Source organism: Sorex araneus, chromosome 1, assembly GCF_027595985.1.
Source record: "Sorex araneus isolate mSorAra2 chromosome 1, mSorAra2.pri, whole genome shotgun sequence".
NCBI classification, from domain to species: Eukaryota; Metazoa; Chordata; class Mammalia; order Eulipotyphla; family Soricidae; genus Sorex; species Sorex araneus.
This window is the reverse complement of record NC_073302.1, coordinates 233,338,968-233,359,953: the sequence shown is the minus strand read 5'-3', so window position 1 is coordinate 233,359,953 and position 20,986 is coordinate 233,338,968. Positions and strand designations below refer to the sequence as shown.

At 40.5% G+C, this 20,986-nt stretch overlaps 1 protein-coding gene across 4 annotated transcripts in view; it reads right to left on the bottom strand.

The window, feature by feature from the left end:
• Positions 1 to 20,986, bottom strand: part of DCLK1 (doublecortin like kinase 1) — a 372,695-nt gene that overhangs the window by 24,777 nt on the left and 326,932 nt on the right. For all 4 annotated transcript variants that reach the window (XM_004604525.2, XM_055131489.1, XM_055131485.1 and 1 more), the window contains exons 12-16: positions 20,023 to 20,156; positions 18,092 to 18,169; positions 17,633 to 17,729; positions 14,932 to 15,012; positions 93 to 206 (exon numbers count right to left, since the gene is read on the bottom strand). In XM_004604525.2, coding sequence (XP_004604582.1) covers positions 93 to 206; positions 14,932 to 15,012; positions 17,633 to 17,729; positions 18,092 to 18,169; positions 20,023 to 20,156 — 504 coding nt within the window. The remainder of the gene's footprint in view (positions 1 to 92; positions 207 to 14,931; positions 15,013 to 17,632; positions 17,730 to 18,091; positions 18,170 to 20,022; positions 20,157 to 20,986) is intronic.

Sequence of the window (20,986 nt, the reverse complement as noted above, 5' to 3'; positions counted from 1 at the left end):
TTCTGCTGTCTCTGGGTGGAATCTCCCGAGGAATGACTGTCTCTTAGGTAGATTGCTTTTAAAACACATAGGCGGATATTTCAGATGCTTACTGCTATGACAGAAACTCCAGCTGCTGTGCTATTCAGCTTGGGGCCTGTGTTGAAATGCTTCTTTATCTTTCCAGCAACCGACAGCTGATGTTCATTTTCTGGGAGGCCGTCATCCTGGGGAATGGAAAAAAAGGGGAGGGGGCAGAAAAATAAAATAATGAGATAAATGGGAAATGAGGCCAAGATCATCTAGCAATAGGTAGTGATATAAAATCGATAGGATTTCAGAAATCAACCCATTATAGTCTTCTCATGGAATGCGGTGGTGAAAGTACTGCCTCAGATTTTGTTTCACTGCACATGAGCTCTAAAAATCTTGTCTTGACTCTTGGAGTTTTGCTTCCCAATACATTTTTAATTTCTATTTTTTGTTGCTCGTAAAAATCTATTTTCGCCATGGCTCTAGGGATCGATGTCAAAAAGCAAATTAATCTAGCCAGCCAAAAAAAGAAAATCAATGTAAACATTTTTTTTTTGACCTGAGAGTTTTATCCTCTTAACCCATCATTCAGTCCCAGAGTCGAGGTAACTGTCAGACCAGAGCTCAGATGGAGGCCCCTAAATAAACTCAGGCTGATTCCACAGCTACTCAATCTGCCATTCTGGAATCCCAGGCAACCTTCCAGGCAGAAAGTTCTTCCTTAAGTTTTTAAACCTCCTTGCTGTCTTCAAATCATCTGTTATTATTATGACATATCTCACATTGGAGCTCATTGGAACTAAGGCTTCAGTTCGCAGTTGGAGCTCGCTAGGATGCTGGCTGGATAGACAGCTGGCTTTGGTTAAAAAAGGGCTCGAATCATAGCCAGAGTCACAAGTTTGTGCCACCACACAGTCATCATGAAAATCTGCACAGCACGAGGGAGAAGGTTTACAGGACGGGAGCGGATTTGAACAGGGGATCCCTGGGGTCATCCAGGCACTGCATAGTCTCTTGAGCATCCCTGGGTGTGACCCTGAATACTGAGACAAGAGTAGTTTCCCTGCCCCCAAACACAGGGTGTGGTCCCAGAATGAGAGAGAGAGAGAGAGAGAAAGAGAGAGAGAGAGAGAGAGAGAGAGAGAGAGAGAGGAAGAGAGGAAGAGAGAGAGAGCACGAGCGCTCTACAATCTTTGAGGAAGACTGTTTTGTTCACTATAGAATCTTCAAGTTAGCAGAGCACTTAGGGACATAGAAAATACTTCATAAATATTAGCCACGAATAAATGATAGAATGGACGCTAAAGCTCTACCTTCTAATAAAGCCAAAACCCAAATCTGCTGGCAAAACTGGAGTCTTGCTTTTATCATTTTGTCTCTTAGCTTTTACATGCAATTTCTTAGCTCCACATAGGACAGTACATTTGCATCTTCCTGAGCAGGATTTGCTCACTCTTCTGTAGAACTGGTATTTTGTTTGTTTTGTTTTGAGGTTACACATGGCTGTTCAGGAGTTTCTCCTGGCTCTGCACTCAGTTGATCACTCCTGGCAGGGCTTGGGGGACCATAAGTGGGGCTGGGAATTGAACCCGGGACAGCTATCTGTAAGACAAGTGCATTGCCCTCTGTACTATCTTCTCTGACCACTGCAAACTGGTATTTCTGCATGGGATTCATTTCTTATTACAGCACTGTACTAATTGTTTACTCAGCCAGTGTGAATTGCCGGGCAATTCACACTGAGCAAACCACACAGTAGCTGATGGGGAAATGGTGGTGGGATACAAAACGAGACATGGCAATTCCTCTTTTCTTCAAAACTTGGACTCAAATGACCCGTTTCAAGAATGAAAATGACTCTTCTGTGAATCCTAGTCATTAGTTTTCATTATCTATATTTGCACTATTTATTTTCTTTTTAATTTTAAGTGACTATATATGGCATATATATGTGTATTTCACATATGAAATAACAAAATTCATATATATTACACATATGAACATACTGATATATTTTTGTGTTTTTTGTAATAGTACACTTTTATTTACTGGAGGGAGTTTTGGAGGGGGCACACTCATTGATCGTTTTGTGCCACATTGATAGCTCTGTGAAGCACATGGTGCTAGAGATTGAATCAGAGTTGGCTGCATTCAAAACAAGTCACTTAACCCCTGTATTGTCTTCCCAGCTCTGTTTGTTTTATAATACAAGCCATTGGTGCAGTGCCCTGTACACAGTGAAAATTCAGTTTATGATACTTTAGACTCATTTATTATTATTTAATCTAATTTAACTTTGGGACCATACTCAGCAGTGCTCAGGGTCTATTCCTAGCCCTATGCTCAAGAGTGAACTATATGTGCTGGCAGGGATCAGAGGGGGTTAACTGCATGCAAGTCAAGTGCCTGGTCTCTTTGTGGCCCCTGGACTCAATTTGTTAAATGACTAGAAAGAAGACTTATAATGCTGGTTAGGTCAGATACAAAACTAGATATGAAGTAATCTTACCCAGTGGTTCAGAGCTCACTCAAAGTATAAAACAAAAACTGTTTTGGGGCACTGGACATACCTCCAAGGTATGTTTTTGAGGCAGAAGGTCTGGGTTCTATTTCCTGAGTACCACCAGGAGCAACCTGTGAGTACCACCATGTGTGACTCCCAAATTAAATCTAAAGCAACGGCAACAAAAATCTGTATTGCAGAAAGAGTTGGAAATAAAGTATAGGTCAATTAGGGGCTGGAGCGATAGCACAGCGGGTAGGGCGTTTGCCTTGCACGCGGCCGACCCAGGTTCTAATCCCAGCATCCCATATGGTCCCCTGAGCACCGCCAGGGGTAATTCCTGAGTGAAAGAGCCAGGACTAACCCCTGTGCATCGCCGGGTGTGACCCAAAAAAACAAACAAACAAAAAAAATAAAGTATAGGTCAATCAGGGCCCCATGGGATGATGTGGGGGGAGGAAATAGAAACAAGGGTATAGCAAGTGTCTATTAGGTTTGGGGCTACGTTGGGGTGGAGGTGGGGAAGCAAAGGTCTCTGCCCCTCGGAATCCTCTAGGCTAACAGAGAGACAAAGTATGCACACACCATGGCATCATGGAATAGTTACAAAACAGGTTGCAGAACTCCTGAGTTCCACTAGAAACACCAGCGGAATGGAGAGAAGAAAGCAGCAGGTTTTTTTGGTGACCAGTCAGCTCCCACCAGGTCCTCAGTGATGCTGTGCCTGTCTGTCCGCACAGAGGCGGGAGATGGGTGTTTCTGCAATTAGGGTATACGTCACAGCAGGGCTTGTCCAACTACATGTCCTCCAGTTTATCTCTGGTTTAGAATTTCCAGGGCCAGAGAGTTAGCACAAAAGTTAAGGCTCTTGCTTTGTTCGAGGCTGGCCCTGGTTTGACCCCTGGCACAACATAATCCACTGAGCACCATGGGGAGTGACGGAGCACAGAGCTGGGAGAAGCCCTCCAGCACTGTGGCATGTGGCCTCTGTATCGCTTTAAAAGTTTCTGTGGGAGAATAATGTCAGGGCAGCTGAAAGAACAGGGGAAAATGTGTCACAATGAATGCAAAAAAGAATAGAGATAGAAGACCTAGTTTTAATTAGAAAAACAATATTTTTTAAAAGAGGCATGGTGGGGCTGGAGAGATAGTACAGCAAATAGGGTGTTTGCCTTGTACATAGCCAACCCAGGTTCAATCCCTGGCATCCCATCCTCTGAGCTGCGCCAGGAATGATTCCTGACCACAGAGCCAGGAGTAAGCCCTGAGCACTGCTGGATGTGATCCAAAAACAAACAAAAAGAGGTGTGCTAAGTGTAAAAGCTACTTTCCCTTAACTTGTTTTACATTCTAGATTTTTTTTACACTACAGTATGCAGTTCCCAACTCTATATGTGAAAGAAAAGTTCCCAGCACAGTTAGATTTCTCAAGCACCCAGAGAATGGCCCAAGTGAGCACTATTCAGGGAGTAGTCCCAGAGCACTGCCAGGTGTGGACCAGCCTCTACCTCTAATCCGCCCCTCTAAAAAAAAGAAAAAGATTTAGGATGGCATGACCTGGAGTTTAACACACTGGGGACTATCAGCAGTGGAAAATAGCAATTTTTTTTTTTTAAGTGGTGAATGAAACAGCAGGCTCTTGGAATTGAACTCAGGTAACAGGCCTTGAAATTAAGTTTGAATTTTTTTTTTAAGTGGTACAAGGCAGTTTTTTTACTAACAAAACTTACTGTCTCTTGTGAACTGTCTCTGATGTGGTTTGGAGCTCGTTCGGAAAAAAGGGGTGAGCCTGATAAGTGGTACACCTCCAAGTCTCACCCAAGTACTTAGAAGTACGTTAAATTCATAGAGTGCTAGGAGACTTTAGGCAAAGAAATTTGCATAAGCTTTCCATTGTTAAACCAGTTTGAAGCAGAGTCTTTTTTATTTTTTGGTTTTTGGGCCACATCTGGCAGTGCTCAGGGGTTACTCCTGGTTCTACACTTAGGAATTTCTCGGTACCACAAGGGATGCTGGGAATTGAACCCAAATCAGCCACTTGCAAGGCAAATGCCCTACCTGCTGTGCTACTGCTCTGGAAAAGGAGGATCCTTTTCAAAATGAGTTTGAAAAAGAGGGACAGCTGGCCTAAGGAAGGTTTTCAACGAAAGGACAAAGGACATTGAGCATATTTGTATTCTTGGGATGAAAGGTAGGCAGTGCAAAAGGAGAGTTCTGAGACAGGAGAAAGATGGCTCAAGAGATATCTTTCTCAGAGATACGATGGAGGAAGGAGAGAAAGGGTGAGCCTTATTCTAAGTGAAGGGAAATAATAAAAAGAGAAATAAGGAGGAGGAAGGTAATATGTGTTCTATTATCTGGTCTGCCAACAATGGGCATACATGATCTCTGTATTCCTAGTATTATCCTCCTCAACATACATTCTAGACCCATTTTGAGAGTGGTAAAAATCAAGGCTCATTCAAGGTGAAATCACTTGCTCAAGATCACAGTTAAAAAGTGGTTGAGTCAGGTCTGAGCCAGGCTGAACTTCTGTTTGGTCCACATCAGTCAAGGGCCTTTATAAGCATTGATCAGCTACCAAAAAGGCTTCTGGAGAAGGACTCAACAAATTCTTTTTTCATGATGAAAGTTGCACAATAGCAAGGAGAAATGCGGATTGAATTAGGGACTGGAAAATATCAGAACATTTGAATGAGCTCTAGTGGAGCTGGGAGGTCAACACAAGGGGTGTGAATTGCTCCAGGGGCTGCAGCGGTATTTGGTTAGAAAAGACTATGTCAGGAAGAGGCTGAGTGTCCCAGGATGGGCTCAGACTCCAGGTTCTGGAGTTCTGCATTAGAGCAGACAGTGCCAGAAAGCCTGGCTGATACTGGATAACATGAAGATGTTTTTTGCAAATACAGAGAAAAGAGTAGTAGTGTGTCGATGGCCACTCAATACTTCTATTGCAAACCCCAACACCCAAAAGGAGAGAGAACAAAATGGAATACCCTGCCACAGAGGCGGGGTGGGGTGGGGGGATGGGATTGGAGGGTGGGAGGGATACTGGGTTCATTGGTGGTGGAGAATGGACACTGATGGAGGGATGGGTTCTCGAACATTGTATGAGGGAAACACAAGCACGAAGATGGGTAAATTTGTAACTGTACCCTCACGGTGACTCACTTATTAAAAAATAAATAAAGGGAAAAAAAAAGAATAGTAGTGTGTTCAGAGGAGCAGCCCCTGCTGAACTTCTGAAGCAAGCTCAGCTCGGCCTACACAAGTTTGCTCCTTCTCCCTTCTCTGTCTTTTCCATCCAGGCCACACATTTCCTGGCATCTCCTTGCTGCTGGATGGGGCTAAGCCTTTGTCTTTGCACTGACCTCACAATGGACTTTGTCATCATTTCCCAGCCCTGTGCTGGTCCTAATCTCCTGTCAAGCCTCCAAGTAACTCTTTTAGATGCTGGGTCCTGGGGGTTCAGGCCTGCAGTTTTAAATTCTAGTGAAGGTTTAAGCTTCCCTTGGGTTATTAGTCTGCAGAGAAGCAATGAAAGTAGTGAAACAATTCTCACAAGTTGTCAGAGATGCTTTTGACTTCATAAATCCTAAAACATTTTATGATTTTCCTCCAATAAAATAAAGTGTCACAGCTAGAGACATATGTGTGTGCATGCACACATGCAGCATATGTGTGTGCATGCACACATACAGCAACTAAAATGTTGGCAGTTTATCAGTTTTAAAGGTGTGAGCATGTGAAATTAAAAGACAAGAATAATTTGCTTTTCTGGGACCTCATCTGCATCTGAGCTACGTGGATTGATGTTAAACTTAGCTAACTTACTGTATTACAGCAATAAAATAAATATGATTATTAAAAGCATATATTCTTATATCTATATCTTTATCACCATTATTCAGAAAAAAATTATGACATATCCAAAATATGCAATGAATTTTTGAAATGTGCCAAACCTGGCAGCCTATTACAAATAGTTCTAGTATTATTACCATACACTCTGGTATGTACTTTCTGAGAGTAGTTTCTGAAGTTTGAAACAGGCTGGTTGTGGTTTGAGGTTAGTGGGCTTTGATTTAGAAATTCCTGTCTACCACTTGGTAGAGCATTGCAACTGACAAGAACAAAATTAGCTTGCAAAATGGAAAGTGAACCCTCACAGCTGTCGGTAGGAGACCTGGCTTCCTGGGGTCCACTTATCAAGTGGATATTGGGGGCGGGGGACAATGGGAGGTGTAAAGAACTCTGATGTGAGGCCAGTCAGTAGAGAGAAGCCCCCTCTTTCCTGGGGGATATCATTCCCAATACCAAGCTTTCAGAAATCTCTCTTTCTTCATTGACTTCTGGTCTTGAATCATGAATCTGCTTTTCTAACCATTGTCAGATCCTATTATTAATAATACCTGTGAATTTATGAGAAGCATGGCAGACTTGAAAGGTTTACTACCAGGATACTCCAAATTAGCTTTAAATAATCCCAAGGACTATAGAGTACTGCTTAATAGCATTTCTGTTTCATATCTGAGAGCAGTGATTGATGTTAGTTAAACATCCTCAGCTGGATGGCATGCAGGACCTTTGGTTCTCACTGTCATGAACCAACGCATTTGATGCCCACAATTCATATTGCACTTGGAGAATGCTTTGATGCAACTTCAAATCTATCTAGCCTGGGAGCAAAGTGAGGTTAAGCCAGCCAAATGAGAGGTAGGATTCTATGTTATCATTTGGAATCTATTAATATAGTTGTAGCACTGTAGCACTGTCGTCCTGTTGTTCATCGATTTGCTCAAGTGGGCACCAGTAACGTCTCCATTGTGAGACTTGTTGTTACTTTTTTTGGCACATCTTATACACTATGGGTAGCTTGCCAGGCTCTGGCGTGTTGGTAGCTTGCCGGGCTCTCCAAGAGGGATGGAGGAATCGAACCCGGGTCGTCCGCATGCAAGGCAAACACCCTACCTACTGTGCTATAGCTCCAGCCCTATGAATATAGTTAAGAAGTGTTATTTATTAATACAGCATTGCTGAAATTCTCTTAATTTCTAACAAACCTCAACATAATACAATGGATCCTTCTATATTTCTATGTGGGTTGGGTCAGGTTTTGTTAGCATGGATTCTTTTAGTAGATTATCTAGGCACTTGTTTTTTCTTCTTCCTTTTTTGCTTCTGACTCCCCCACCCCCCAACTCACTTTTAACATCTTGGTTTATTAATGTTTTTCAGAAGCATAGGTAGTTGCAATAAAATACAACTTTACTAGGAAGGTGGGGGTCTTGAATCAATTAACATCATTAAGCTTATTTAAAGCAGTCTTTTCCACTAGCATGGAGGTTCTCAGCCTTGATGTCCCATGACAATCACCTGGGAACTTTTAGAAATCCCAATGGCCAAATGAGAGGGCAGAAAAATTAGATTAGAAGATCTAGAGGGTAAGGAAATGGCTGTGAGATGTAGAGAGCCTTGCGTTTGAGAGGCCCTGAGTTCAATTCCAGGTATGAAGGCCGAGACCCCTAACAGCCATCAGTTCTCTGAGTTCTAAACAGAAGTGTCATGGGCTGAGTATTGCCAAGAGTGATCTCAGGGTCCCAGGTGCTACAGAAACCCTGATAAAAAGTTTGAATCTCTAAGCAAAAAATCTAGCATCAGACCTTGTATCAGAGATTCAGCATGAACTTCTTTGAGTCTTGATTTCCTCATTAGTAAAGTCAGGAAAATAACTGGAGTTAAATTTGATTTGTAGCATTGAGGAAGTGAGATGGAGCTCTTTCTAGTTATTTGAAGAGTAACCTAAGATAAGGTGGACACACACTTTGAAAACAATAATGCAAATAACCATTCCATCTAACATATTAGAGTGGTGATAATCCAGAGCTAATTTTGATTAAGGAAATACATTGGGAAATGTCAGTTAAGATTTTGAACTTATGGGTTTCTCACCCTCTACACCCTGCCTGTCTTGCCCCCAGCCTGCCTCTACAGCAGCACTTCTCTCTCTCTCTCTCTCTCTCTCTCTCTCTCTCTCTCTCTCTCTCTCTCTTTCTCTATCTTTCATTTTGGGCATTATGGTTTGCAACCCAGGTACTGAAATATTATCATGTATATCCCTTTACTTCCTTTTAGCACTCAGTTCTTGTCTAGAGTGATTATGGGGAAACTGGGAGCACTGGTGGTAGAAAATGTACACTGATGAAGGAACAGGTATTGGAACATTGTATGACTGAAACCAAATTATGAACAACTTTGTAAGAGCATATCTCACAGTAATTCAATTAAAAATAAAGATTTTCAACTTATCATTAATGTACATTTTGATCAATAAAGTATGATGGGGAAAGTGACTCAGTCTCCTCTGATTTTTTGCAAATATTCTTGTCTAATCCAGTCTCATATGTGCATAATCCATATTGATTGTCCAGTAGGTGAGTAATAAAGAAAAATCCCTAAACTAGGATAGTTATTGTAGGTATTCTGTGGCTATGAGAACAGGAAGAGCTGTGCTATAAGGGAGCTACTTGTGCACACATCAACTGCTGGAGCCTGGAGCACAAAGAAGACTGCTTTCATAAGTAAGGAGGTTTCTTCCTCAACCAAGAATCACCTTTGCTTAAGCTTGATATTGCTCACAAACTTGCCCTCAAGTCATAAGTTGCTGGGGATGACAGAGGTAGGTGCCTTCTCAAGGACTCAAATTCACCAAGTCTATGTGACATACAGCTAAAGTATTTGCATTTGAGATAGTTCTCTCAGGCTCATCAAATATAAAGCCGTCTCTCCTACCACAAGTGGACAAATTGTTTCTATTCCCTCCATTTCACAGAAAGACCAACTGTTGGGGCTGAAGTGATAGCACAGCAGGTAGGGCATTTGCCTTGCACTCGGCTGACCCGGGTTCTAATCCCAGCATCCCATATGGTCCCCTGAGCACCGCCACGAGTAGAGTAATTCCTGAGTGAAGAGCCAGGAGTGACCCCTGTGCATCACGGGGTGTGACCCAAAAACCAAAAAAAAAAAAAAGACCAACTGTCTAGTGACTATCTGTACAGAGCCATCAGACTCCCAGGAGTACACTCTCCTTTCCTGGTATCTGGCTACATTGTCTGTCTGCCTTTGTCCACTGGGTTCAGTGGAACCGTCTATGAGATACCTCACTCTTGAATCTTCCCAGGACAGAGAAGGTCAGCCAGGGTCTCAGTGGATATAACAATGAGACGAAAGCCAGGCAAAGCTCTTAGAGTGAAGTTCAGGTAAGGGATTTCTTCTCAATAGATTTTCAGTTCCTTTACCCTCATCCTGGACCTTCATAAGGGAGTGTCTCTTCAACTGCAACTATGCTAGGTGGAAAGTCATTGTTCAAACAACAGAGAGGATACTGGTAAATCATAGCTGTTTGATAATTTCCTTAGCGTTCATTGATTATTGCCTTTTCCCTTGCTGGCTGTGTCCTCTTCGTTTTATTGCCAAATAGGAATTACTAAGGTATCTGGGAAAGGAGCAATATACAATGGGCAGGGCACTTGCTTTGCACGCAAACCAACCTGGGTTTGATCCCTGGTATCCCATATAGTCTTTCAAGCAATGCCAGTAGTAATTCCTGAATGTAGATCCAGGAGTAACCCCTGAGCATTGCTGGGTGTGGCCCCAAGCCCAAATAAATAAATCCTTAAGGTATGTGATGTGACGTGACTGCTTGATTGTGACTTTGTGACCCTTGGAGATCTCAGCAAACATGTCATGCTGAAAACCCACATTATGAGAGCAAAACAATTACTATTTTTGTATTTAGTTGCTATATAATTGGAATTTTAAAAGAAGGTAACCTATCACTTTATATGTTGGATTTCAGATTTTTGCTAAAGCAAATATGTTACGCTTCTTTGGGGGTGAAGTTTTGGGTGAAGTCTGAGAGTGTTTGGGGGCTACACTTCTCTCAATTCTGTGCCTTGGGGCTCATGTCCTGCCTAGGACTGAACCCTAAGCTCTTTCAGGCAAAGCCTCCACTCGGTCCACTGAGTTATCCAGCCCTACAGTCCTGTGTTTTTATTCCTTAGAAGTGGAAATCTGGACAAACCACTTCTGGCACCATATAAGCTCTCTCACCAGCCATGATCCTGAGACTCATAAATAAATCTTGAAAGAGATCACAAATTGCAGAAATTCTTCTGGAACCCGTGCAAGGCTGAGTCATGTGAGGTACCCCAGGGGGTTGGGTGAGCGCAGCACCTGCCCAAACAGAGCCCTGGCAGCCAAAAATCTCCACACTCCACAACTGCTGCCACGCTCCCGGGTAGATTCCACTGCCGCAGATGACCTTCATCCAAAAGTTAATCTGTTGAAAAACTCACGTATGCAGGTTTTGTGATTGAAATATCCATGCTTTCACAAAAATAGGGGTGGACTACCCCCACCCAATCTCCCTGTACTTCTGGGGAAATCATATACACACTCCAAAGCCACCACCCAGTTAAAAATTTAACTCCAGCTCTATTATCTGTTAAAAATTTTGGACACCCTGGACTGTGCAGTCGCACAACACCTCAAACTCTACTGTCACTGTCACTGTCATTGTCATCCTGTTGCTCATTGATTTGCTCGAGTGGGCACCAGTAACGTCTCCATTGTGAGACTTGTTACCATTTTGTGCATATAAAATACGTCACGGGTAGCTTGCCAGGCTCTGCCATGTGGGAGATACTCTCGGTAGCTTGCCGGGCTCTCTGAGAGGGGCAGAGGAATCGAACCTGGGTCGGCTGCATGCAAGGCAAACGCCCTACCCGCTGCCCTATTGCTCCAGCCCTACAACACTGATAAACCAGGAGAAGCACACCAAATTGGATGGGATATAATATAGAAGGCATTCAATCTCAACTAACAAACATATCAACAAAGAAGGATTAACCTATAGCAACATTTTAGTAATCTCTTACATGAGGGCTTAATAGTTTCATGGTGAGATACACAGTCTTCACTAACTTTCTTCTAAGGAAACATTTTTTGATCATTCTTTTAGCAAATTATAACAAGCAATATAAAATAAATTATTGAGGGTCTGCTGCTTAGGGAGCAGGCTTAAGGAGTGATTGGGAAAATTGGAGATAATGGTGGTGGGAAGATGCAATGGTGTTGGGGTTTATGTTGGTATACTGAATGTCTACAACAAATTGTCATAAATAACTTTGCAAACCATGGTGCTTATATAAGGTGTAAGGAAAAAATAAAATAAATGAAAGTCTGTTAGAATTATGTAAGGCCATTTAAAAAGTTTGAATCTCCTATATGCTCTCCTTGCTTTTAGGAAATGTGTTTGGGACTCTGCGAGGGAAAATTAAAATGTTAGCAACAATTCAAGTTACAGATGGAGCTGTGGAATCTAATTCTCAGTGAAGATTTAGAAATATGTATAAGGCTGAAAATATGTATAAGGATTCAATCAGCTTAATCAATGGATGGACAAATAGCAGTACTACATTGGAAAAAAAAAGGAAAGAAAATATGTATGAGGTAGGTAGAGGAGGCAAAAAGTGACTGCCGAGACTTGTGAGTGCTGCCCACTGCCAAATAACAATTTCCAAAGGTAACACCCCATAAATCTTCCTTAATTGTGTTTCTTTACCAAAAGAATTGGAAATTACTGATGCAGGTTTATTTGGTTGGATTTAAGGGCTAGGAGTGTTACTGCTTCCAACAGTATTGAGATGTTTTCTCATGTTCATAAAGTTATAGGACAGCAAGTATTGATATACTGCAGAACTTTCCCTTCCCAGGCCCCTCTAGGACAGATCTTTGTCTCCTCCTTCAGGAAGCTGCCCAGAACATCCCCCCAGCAGCACTGAACTGAGTCCCTTCTCCCATATTGTGGTCCCAGTACAGAGCGTGTGGAGGGTGCGTCTGGCAGGCAAAGATTTTCTGATGAAAACATCTTTTAAAGATGTTTTAAGAATCTGTGGATTTCTTTTCTTCATGGCTCTTTATGAGTCTTCAAAGGCCACTTACATTTATTATCATCATCACCATCATTATTTGGGTTTTAGGGCCACACCTGAGAGTGCTCAGGGCTGACTCCTGTCTCTGAGCTCAAGGATCACTCCTGGTGGTGCTGGGGATTAAACTAAAGTCAGCTGCATGTACTGTCTACCTGGCCCAAATTCTACTATGAAGTTCAGATTTTTCTGGTTTATTCAGTGAGGTGACGTTGTCAGGCTTTTCAGGGTTAGCTGGGATTTGAAAATTTGTGTGCCGTGGGTCTTCAGTCAGAGTGCACAGGACCGAGTGCAGCCATCTGAAGAGCCTACGGCTGACTACACTTGGCTTCCTCCAGCCTCTACCACCAAGAAAACACCACCACCAATATTCCTCATATTCCTCCCATTACCTGAGCTGACGCAAGTACAAATGATAGGAAAACTTTGGACAAGTCACTTACATAGTCTGTCTTTTTAAATGGGGACCATGCCTCTAGTCCTGCCAATCTCATAGACTTGTTATGATGTTTTTAATGAGATACTGCCCAATTTTTCCTACATGATGGGAGAGCACAGTTCTTGTTAAGCACCTTGAGTAAATGCAAAGGTTGCCAGGACAAGAAGTAACTGCTCCTGGATTCTGACTGTCTGCCTGACTAACCCAAGGTCAAGGAATATAACATCTTTGTTCACTTCTACACTAGTTAGGACACTCTTTTTGTTTTTTCTTTGTTTTCAAAAGAATTGAAAACAAAACTGAGCTGCATAGCTATATTAGCTCAACAAGCTCACATTGTATATCATTTCCTGTCACCTTTCTGTGGGGTGGGTGTGAGGCATCAGGCTCAGATGTGTGAAGTGCTGGTACGGAAGCCCATGGCCACGAGGCAGCAAAACATCAACAAGATCCCACACTTTCTTTTTGTTTGCTTTTTTGGCCGCTCCCAGTGACACTCAGGGGTTACTCCTGGGTCTGCACTCAGGAACCACACCCGGTGATGCTCGGAGGACTGTATGGGATGCTGCAGATTGAATCTGGATTGGCCATATACAAAGCAAATCCCCAACCCGCTGTACTATCGCTCTGGCCCCCAGATCCCACACTCTTGTCACCTCTCGTGTAGCCTGTCTCAAGCCTGTATGATACTTTCAATCATACCTCATTTACAACAATAATATTTTTTTATTTTTGGGTCACACCCAATATTGCTCAGGGGTTACTCCTGGCTCTGCAATCAGGAATTACTCCTGGCGATGGCTGGGGGGCCATACAGGATGCCGGGGATTGAACCCAGGTTGGCCATATGCAAGGCAAATGGCCTACCCACTGTGCTATCATTCTAGCTCCACAATAATCATTTTTTTGGGGAAAAAAAACCCACACACACTTGTCTGATCATCAGGGTATCTAGGGAAGTAGAGCACTACTGTTGCCTTCAATTTACAACCAGCTCACTGGAAAAGGTAGAGAGGTCGTAAAATTTGGATTAATGTGTCACCATTCTACCTTCCTATGTCTATGTCCCCATCTATTTTAGTGTCCAAATCTATGTCTACCTTCTCTTCTGGCAGTAGAAACCATTAGCTTTTGCATCTGTGTATGAGAGTGACAGCAGAACCTAGATGATAAGACGTTAGGGATGCATAATCAGTTATGCACATGGTGCCTAAAATACTCCTGGGAAGAACCCTTTAAATATTCATTGAAAGAGATATCACTGGACATGGATTTAAACAGCAGCAGAAACAGCAGTAGCGGTGGCATCTGGGAGCTTTTTTCAGCCTCAGGAATGCAAATCTGTATATTTTTATTCCTGAGTGACTCATGAGCACGTGCAAGTTTTAGAAGTGCTACATTAGCTTGCCTTGCACGTGGCTGACCCAGGTTTGATCCCTGGCACCTCGTATGGTCCCCTGAGTCCTTCCAAGAATGATCCCTGAGTGCAGAACCAGGAGTAAGTCCTAACTACTACCAGGTGTGACCCTAAAATCAAAACATATGTGTATACACATCTACACGCACATATATATGTGCTACATTAGAGCACTCCATAGTTCATGCAGACACCCTAGAGTCATTTATATTTTTTGGTAGAAATTATGAGAAAGTAGTAGATACTCATAAACCTGCTCTGTCTTATTAGAGACTATTTTGCTCTAATCTGGATCACAGAGAGCAGGCTGTGGGGTGGGGTCGGGACTGAAATTAAGTGCACCTCCATGGTAGAGTCTGGTGCAACCCAAACACTGAGCGATTTTGTGACAGGGACCTCAGGCACACCAGCAAGGACTCACTGGAGCCCCAGATGGAAAAGTGTAAGGTTTTGTAAATATCTGGTACACTTGATGGGGAGGAACAAAGGCAAATAACACCCTACATGATGTGGTAGCATCATTAGGAAAACTGCAATTTGAAGAGTAAATATAGGGAAGGAAATCACTTACATTAACCCAAGGATGTTCAAGGACCTGCATAGCTGAAAATCGCTGATCAACATTGACTAACAGCATCATGGTGATGAGCTCCTGTGAAAAAGAACATGTGATTCTATCTGTTCCACTTTTAAGGTAAAACTCTGAGTGCTTTCAAGTGTGCAAACTTTGTTTTAGTTGGGAAAGTGTATATGAAACCTCTAAATCTTAGTATATCAATTCAATAGTCTTAAGACATTAATTTGACTTACCCATAAGCTAACTACTAAGTGACACCTTCAAAAATCAAAGTGAACATTTGCAAATATAAATATGTAACCATTAGTTAGAAGAAAAAATTAATTTAATGAAAATATTTTAGTAGAAGTTTAGCAAGTTAAAGAATTAATATTCCTTTTTTTGTCTAGGATTTTGCTCTTCAGAGGCAGATTTCTATATTACCTTAATATAGAAATCACAGATAAATACAAATTTTCACTTTGGTAGTTGAAAAGAAAATTAAATTTTCCCTCTTACATGTAAGATAGTGTAAGTTTAAGTTACAATAGTGATAGTTTAAGTTATGAAAGAAAGAAATGAAGCAAAATATCTAGAACTGTCAAAAGTTAGTTTGTAAAACAGGAACTGTTTTTTAGTAGCCTAACAAGTCTAAGGAAATGAATAAAACTGCTTCAATTATTTCCAAATCAATGTTTAAAAAGGCCTATTAAGAAGTAAACGATTTAGGGCTGGAGTGATAGCACAGCATGTAAGGTGTTTGCCTTGCGTGTGGCTGACCCGGGTTCAATTTCCAGGATCCCATAGCAATCATCAAAAGTGACTGCTGAGTGCAGAGCCAGGAAGAACCCCTGTGCATCGCTGGGTGTGACCCAAAAAGAAAAAAAAAGAAGTAAATGATTTAATATTTCTGAAGTTGGTGCAACTTCCACATGAGATCCAATTGATTTGAACCAAGAAAGCACACTTTGGGTTTGAATGATGAATTTGTCAAACCTTTGTCCATTTTGTATTGGAAGCCTCACCATAACAAAATTTGATAAATGTAACCCAATTCCTTAAATTCACAGACTCTGAGTGTCAGTCAGGATTCCCATGAATCCTTCATGAGAAGGATTCATTTTGGGGGATGTAAAGGTAATTTCCATTGTCTTCATTTTCTGATGTAGGCCAGTACTTAGAAAGCACCTATGATATGAGGTTTCCTTTGCCAAAACCTTCCTATGTCTATGTCCCCATAGACATGTGGGGGTCTAAGAAATAGTTCTGTTTGTCAGTGACTCAGAACTTGTGTTAGGGAGTGATGGAACTGAGTGATAACATCGCATGTTGCCGCTCACAGGCAAAAACACCTCCACGACTGGCTTGACAGTTGTATCATCTCATTTCCTTTCACCTTTGTGTCTTTTCTCCAACACTTCTAAAAAATTCTTACCTTTTAGCTGGTCTAGAAGTAAATTCCTGGGCAGATAAGAACAATAAGAGACTTGGGCCTAATATGAATAATTTTCTGCAGAGAGTGACCAGATCTAAAGAGCTCAAGTATATATATATATATATATATATATACATATATATGTGTGTGTATATATATGTATATATGTGTTTATATTCAGGACATAACATTCATATTCACACTCATATTCAGGACACAAAAAAGGAAAGAAATACACTGAATAATCAAAATATTAGTATTTCTTGCTCTCCATTTTTCAAAAACTGAAGTCAATGCGTGGAAATGCAAGTTTAATGGATCAACAAAAAATTTTCCTTTTACCATCAACAAGATATTGGAGGGTTTTCAATATCTTATTGGAGGGTTTTCTACATTGATCAGATATAAACCATATGCCTAGTTCTCCTTTTCTTTTAAATTCTGACTTACTTTTAAGGTATAAATTAAATCAAAGCTTCTTGATGACATTTTTCTTAATCACTTCAAGTCATGTCAATAACTAATTATTAACTATTTTTTTCAATTCACTTGTCAATTTATTCATAAATTATGTACGTGATTCACACCAGTTATGTACTTACTGGTCACTTTTTAGACACTGACAATATAGCAATAAAATACACAAATATCTTTTACTTGACATTTACTTTCCAATAGAGTGAGAAAACAAACTACATAAATCGAATGAATGCAGCCACCAAGCTGTCTAGCTTTATCTCTCTCTAATTTAGGTTGTCTGAGATAAATAGATAGAGAGATAGATTGGCAGTTTAAGGTATACCAGAGGACCAAAAGAGTATAAATACTATGAAGAAAAATAGAACAAGGAAGGATGATGAAAGTGTAAGGCAAACAGAGTTAAAAGCTTTAAGTACAAATGTGGTAGTTTGGAATAGTTTCTCTGAGAAAGTGGCATTAAAGAAACTCAAGTTTGCTTTTTAATTGACTTTAAAGATCTCATAGAGATAAATCAATGAGCCTTGCAGATATGAGAATAGCTAAAGTCTGAATGGGTAGGGCATAGCATTGAAACCCGTGTGGCAACAGGAAAAGATGAATTTAGGGAAGAAAGATACTTAATACATTGGGATCAGTGTGAATAAGTGCTGTAATGACTGTGAAGTCTTAGAAAATCTAGTAATCACAATAAAATATGTACAAAAATTACATTGATGGCATCTGTAATCTCGGTATACAATGATTTACAATTAATAATTTCATTATGAGGTATGGACTATAAAAAAGAGAAAAGATTCCTACCTTTGCAGAATCAGAAACATTATCCCAGTATGGAGAAGGAAAATCCACTTGTCCCATCAAAATCTGATCAAAGAGCACCTCCTGGTCATCACCACTTCTATGTAAATTAATGATAACAAGGGGAAAACAGCACCAAAACATCAGCTTAGGATATTTTTCTTCATTTTTATGCCCTGGAGCACTTCTTTTTCCCATAAATGTATAAAATGTGTTTTTCAAACATTCAAAATATCAATGTGGAACAGTTTTGGTAAATTAAGAAGGAATGAGTCTTTTAAAAAATTGTATGAGAAGTTATATCTAAGCATGCAAAACATGGAAAAATAATAGGCACAACAAGTGAAATTCTTATTATATTCTTTCCCTGCTGCAGGCTCCTCTGTGTAAGGAGGCCAAATGGATCATTTAGAGAGTAGAGAAATGCTTGGTTGGTGTTGAATAAAAGATTGCTGCCCATACCCACGGAATGGAGGGAAACCACACAGCAGGATGTAAGTGATTACACCAGCTGCCCAGATGTCCACCTTGAGGCCATATCTGGAAAAGTAAGTGATGTCGGAGTTAGCAAAGTCAGGTCAGAACAAATTATGAGGCAAGAAAAAAAATAGATGACTCCCAAAGTACACCAATATCAAATCATCATCATCAACAACAAAAAGAGTAATCTTCAAACTAAAACCCATCAGCTAAATTATCAATGAAAGAATAATATAAAAGGAGACTAAATCACAAGACTAAAAATCAGAGAAATGCAGCTCAGGCTTCGGTCAAAATATCAGAAAGTAAAGGGTCTCAGCAAAAGGGGCTGGATATAGTTACCTCAATGTCAAAATCAAAATGGATCCTTGAGGGTATCAAATTCCCTAATTTTAGAAATAAGCTTCACATATAGGAGATTTTTCAGTCTGTAAAAATACTGACATACTGACATAAAAATACTGACATATCGTCTTATTTTGTTTTCTGTAAGTCAACAGTAAAAGAAACCTTACCTATTCTAAGGAAGTGAAAAATCAAAGTTCAGAGAGTTGTAATTAAAAAAAATTATTGAAATATTTTGCATTGTAATTTTCTGTGTATCAGGTGTGCATCGTTATAAATCAGCACACTACTTTTAAGTTCACCACTAAAAGTCGAATTCTATCCTTCACTATATGATAGAGGGAAGAATGTTGCTCATGATGATACAGTCAGTAGCAAGGCTGGGTTCCCCCAGTCCCCAGGGTTGTCAGGAGCCCAACCAAGTCCTCTTTCTCCACTCCCCTCTCTCCAGAAAGTGTTCACAGGGCTCACAGAACTCATGCCCTTCAGCTGTGCCCTCTAAGGGCCTCAGGCATGGCTCTAGTTATGGACTCAAAATTCACTGAAATTTGATGAATAAAGAAGTCTGCATGCCCTTACATCTCATTTCCTTATCTGTTCTGTATTCCTGCTGTTCTGGTTTATAGTATAAGCAGAAAAACTGTCTCCACCTGGCCCTACTGGGGGATACAACATAGATCATTGATCATGGGTTGGTGTTGCCAATGGGAAGAGAAGTAGGATGGTGTTTTCTTGCTTCCCACCTTCTTCAATCCGTCTGCTTAAGGTTACTGCTTCAGAACTTTGTTCCAAACCTTGGAAAGAAACAGAGCTCGCTCCTTGCTCACAAAGATCTGAGTTAAATTCTCACTCGGCTACTCTCCAGGTAGCTTACCTGATAACTTCCACCATCAGAGTCTGAATTTATTGTTGTGTAAAAATGGAGATCAGACTCTCTTCCTGGGCAGTAATACTATATCAAGGAGTTTAGAGCCCTGCATATAGTAAATCCTTAATAAAGATGAGGCCGCCTTGCTTTCTCCCCCGCCCCCCACAATAGGAAGGAGATATTCATTCTTCTAACACTGCTGCCTAGAGAAACCTGCAAAATCCTAGTGGCCCTCTGATGCTTAAAGATGGTTGTGCTCTACAGATAATCAACTGAATCTCCAAAAGCGCCAAAATGGGACTGGAATTGGATAACAAGGACAGCAGAGAGAAATAAGCACAGGGGACTATAATCACCACATAGCAAAGTCGGTTTCTTTTATCTCCAAAAGCAAGTTAATTACCATTGCTATATGTTTCTCTGTTAGTCTGAACATTTTTTCACTCTGGGGCTAATAACTACTGTTCTACCTTTAACAAAGGCCAAATGGAAGCCTTAAACAAGATTGCTGTAATTGGTAACTTGATTGAGAAAACAGAGGAAATGGTTCCCACTTTAAAGTTAAAAAAAAAAAGAAAGAAGAAAAGAGTGAAAGAAATCTGACAGCTAATTCTGTCTGGGTGGGAAACAGCAGTGCTATTTCTTCTATTCTTAAAGCAAGCTAATTATTTTGTAAGTACAACACATGAGAAGCATTTACCCAGTCTCTGCAATGATTTCTGGAGCCACGTATGTGGGGGTACCACAGACTGTGTATAGAGGACCATCTACAATAGTGGCCAGTCCAAAGTCACCCAGCTTTAGCGATTTGCTGCCATCTTGGTGCTCATATACCTAAAATAAAAGTGAAAAAGAAAATCACGTTATAATCAAGAACCCTAAAGTTCTTTCCTGGAGAAAGGAAGGATGCTGTAATTCATACAAAATGCGTATCATAAAGATGACAACTGGACAGTGGTTCAAGGATATACATACAAGAATACCATTCTTTATCATTGAATAACAAACTGCCAACCTACATAAATTCATTAAATATATGATGGGATATTTATATCAAGAAGGACCATGACAATAAAATGGTGATGAGGGTTTACACACATTGAAATGAATTCTGCTTTGAAAGTGAGGAGGCTGATGAATTGCATAAAGTGTCTATTAAAGAGAAAACTGTATAAAGAAAAGTATGAAGAACACAAAGTTGGTACGTCAGTCACTGGCTGGGACAACTTAAAGTTATTTTTCTGTTTTTTTTTTCTGCATTGCACATTTTCTACAATTAAATTGATTCACACAATACAATGGCAGATAGGCCGAGTGAAATATCTTCAATTTTTGAAAATAATCACCTCTTCATTTTTATATTTAAGGAGCATTTAAAATGCAGTTCTAAAGAAACTGAACAAAAAACAACAATCTTATTGAAATACTATTTTTCAGGGTTTCAACAAGATCTATTTATGTTTTGTTTTAAATTAATAATTGAAAGGAATATTAACATTTTGTTTCACCTGTGACATTTTGGGAAGATTTATCAGGTGCAGAGTTGGCATTCTGTCTAGGTTGCCTTATTAAGGCAGCAAAAGTTTCCAGTCTTTCACCCAACAAATCAAGAAAGATGATTATGACCATAGCCAACCGGCAAACTTTTTATACTCCTTTAATTC